Source organism: Rhinopithecus bieti, unplaced genomic scaffold (assembly GCF_001698545.2).
Source record: "Rhinopithecus bieti isolate Rb0 unplaced genomic scaffold, ASM169854v2 scaffold_39434, whole genome shotgun sequence".
In the NCBI taxonomy this organism is placed as follows: domain Eukaryota; kingdom Metazoa; phylum Chordata; class Mammalia; order Primates; family Cercopithecidae; genus Rhinopithecus; species Rhinopithecus bieti.
This window is the reverse complement of record NW_016857706.1, coordinates 1-2,429: the sequence shown is the minus strand read 5'-3', so window position 1 is coordinate 2,429 and position 2,429 is coordinate 1. Positions and strand designations below refer to the sequence as shown.

Here is a 2,429-nt window from a genome sequence, read left to right as displayed (position 1 = left end):
GCCCTGTCGCCCAGGCTGGAGTGCAGTGGCGGGGTCTCGGCTCGCTGCGAGCTCCGCCTCCCGGTTTAGGCCATTCTCCTGCCTCAGCCTCCCGAGTAGCTGGGACTACAGGCGCCCACCATCTCGCCCGGCTAGTTTTTTGTATTTTTTAGTAGAGACGGGGTTTCACCGTGTAGACCAGGATGGTCTCGATCTCCTGACCTCGTGATCCACCCGTCTGGGCCTCCCAAAGTGCTGGGATTACAGGCTTGAGCCACCGCGCCCGGCCAAGAATTTCTCTTAGTACAGAACAAAATGGAGTCTCTTATGTCTACTTCTTTCTACATAGACACAGTAACAGTCTGATCTCTCTTTCTTTTCCCCACATTCTGGAATCTCACAGCTCCTGGGCTCCCTCATCCCGGCCCTGAACACTGGGCTTTGGCTCTTTGGTAATGGGTATGTGTCCCCCACTGGACAGGGAACCTGGTGAGGGCAGGGACCAGAGCTTTCCTGATCCCTGCTCTGTCCCCAAATTCACCCCACAGAGAAGTGTGCATGCAGCAGGCACTCAGTACCTATATGCTGAACACCTGAGTGCCACGGACAGCTGCGGAGGCATTGGGGCAATCTGTGTTTCTCAGCCTGGGGTCGGGGGTTAAGGGGGCAGGAATTACTCAGCGAGTTCCGGAGGTCGCACGCCCTTGGAGAGCGGTGGAACTCGGGGGCCAGGTGGAACTCGGTGTAACAGAGCCCCTGTGGTCGCGCCCCGTCTCAGAATCCGGTGCGGGAGACGCTCTCCCCGCCCGAAGAGGGAAGGCGGGCGGGACTCCCCAACTTGCCCGGGTCCCCCTGGGCTCCATGAATAACCAGGCGCGGACCCCAGCCCCCTCCTCGGCGCGGACCTCAACCTCAGTCCGGGCTTCCACCCTCACCCCGACACCGACTCCACTCCGGACTCCGACTCCAGTCCGGACTCGGACCCCCATCCGGACCCAGACTCCAGTCCTGACTCCGTCTCCGGCCCTGCCTCCCGCTCTGGTCCAGACTCCCGCTCCAGCCCACATCCCCACTCAGGTCCCGACTCCCGCTCTGGTCCGGATACCCCGTCTGGTTCCGCCTCCTGCTCGGGCCTGGATCCCTACTCCGGTTCCTGCTCCTGCTCCCGTCCGGAACCCAACTCCGGTCCCGACTCCGGCTGGGACCCTGACTCCTCCAGTCCGGGTCCCAGCCCCAGCCCCAGCGCCAGCCCAGGTCCTGGCGGGGATTCGGACCGCGCTCCCCGCCTTGGACTCCTACCCGGCCCCGGCCCCGGCCCTACCTTTGGACCCGCCCCCGGAACCTGCTCCGGAGCCGCCTTTGTCGCCCGAGGAGGACCCTGAGCCGGCGCCGAGCCTGAAGCTCATCCCGTCGGTCTCCAGCGAGGCCGGGCCCGCCCTGGGGCCCCTTCCCGCTCACACTCCTCTGGCCGCGAACTCATCCGGGCCCACCCTGGACTTCACCTTCAGGGCAGACCCGTTGGCCACCGGGCTGGCAGATCCCCACATTCCCAGCCCTGTTCCCGCGCCCATCCTGGGGACCATCCCGTCGGCCCTCTCCTTACAGAATTCGACGGAAACCTTCGTCTCCACCAGCGAGAACTTCGCGCTGGACAAGAGGGTCCTGATTCGAGTGACCTACTGGTGAGGACCTCACACACGCCTCTCCCAACCCCCGGGGACAGGGCCGGCGGTGGGGGCTGGGTCTCCGGGGACGTGGAGGTCAGGGTTGGGGTAAGGCGAGGGGAGGGATTCAGGTAGAGCCCCAGAGTCCCAGTTCCCAGATTGGAAACTCGCTCTTGTCTCTCACTCTCTTTGGGGCGGGAGAACTTCAGGTTCAAATCCCTGCTTTGGATCTGAGCTTCATTCATTCATCCGTGCGGGCCAACTGCCAGGCCTGTGCTGGGGATGGGGTGCTGAGCAGAGAGACCTGCTTTGCTCCCCAGCAAAACCGACACAAAGACATCGCACATGATGGGGGCTCTGGCTTCCCTTCCCAGCCTCTCTCCTGCCCTGGAAGCCTCTCTGGCCCCTTGTCTCTTTCTCTCACTTTCTCCACTTCTGCCCGGCAGTCTCTCCCACTCTCTGTCTCCCCACCTCACTCTCTCTCTGTTTTGTTTTTGTTTTTGTTTCAGACAGGGTCTTGCTTTATTGCCCAGGCTGGAGTGCAATTTTGCACTCACAGCTCACTGCAGCCTCGACCTCTAGGGCTCAAGCGATCCTCCCACCTCAGCCTCCTGAGTAGCTGGGACTACAGGTGTGCACCACCATGCCTGCCTTTTTTTTTTTTTTGCAGAGTTTCACTCTTGTTGCCCAGGCTGGAGTGCAATGGCGCGATCTCCGCTCACTGCAACCTCTGCCTCCCAAGCTCAAACAATTCTCCTGCCTCACCCTCCGGAATAACTGGGACCA

At 62.0% G+C, this 2,429-nt stretch overlaps 1 protein-coding gene across 1 annotated transcript; it reads left to right on the top strand.

The window, feature by feature from the left end:
• Positions 1-750: 750 nt before the first annotated feature.
• SELENOV (selenoprotein V) lies at positions 751-1,681 on the top strand. The gene has a single exon (XM_017866347.1). The coding sequence runs from the start codon at positions 841-843 to the stop codon at positions 1,663-1,665; it is 825 nt and encodes a 274-aa protein (XP_017721836.1). The 5' UTR covers positions 751-840; the 3' UTR covers positions 1,666-1,681.
• The last annotated feature ends 748 nt before the right edge of the window (positions 1,682-2,429 follow it).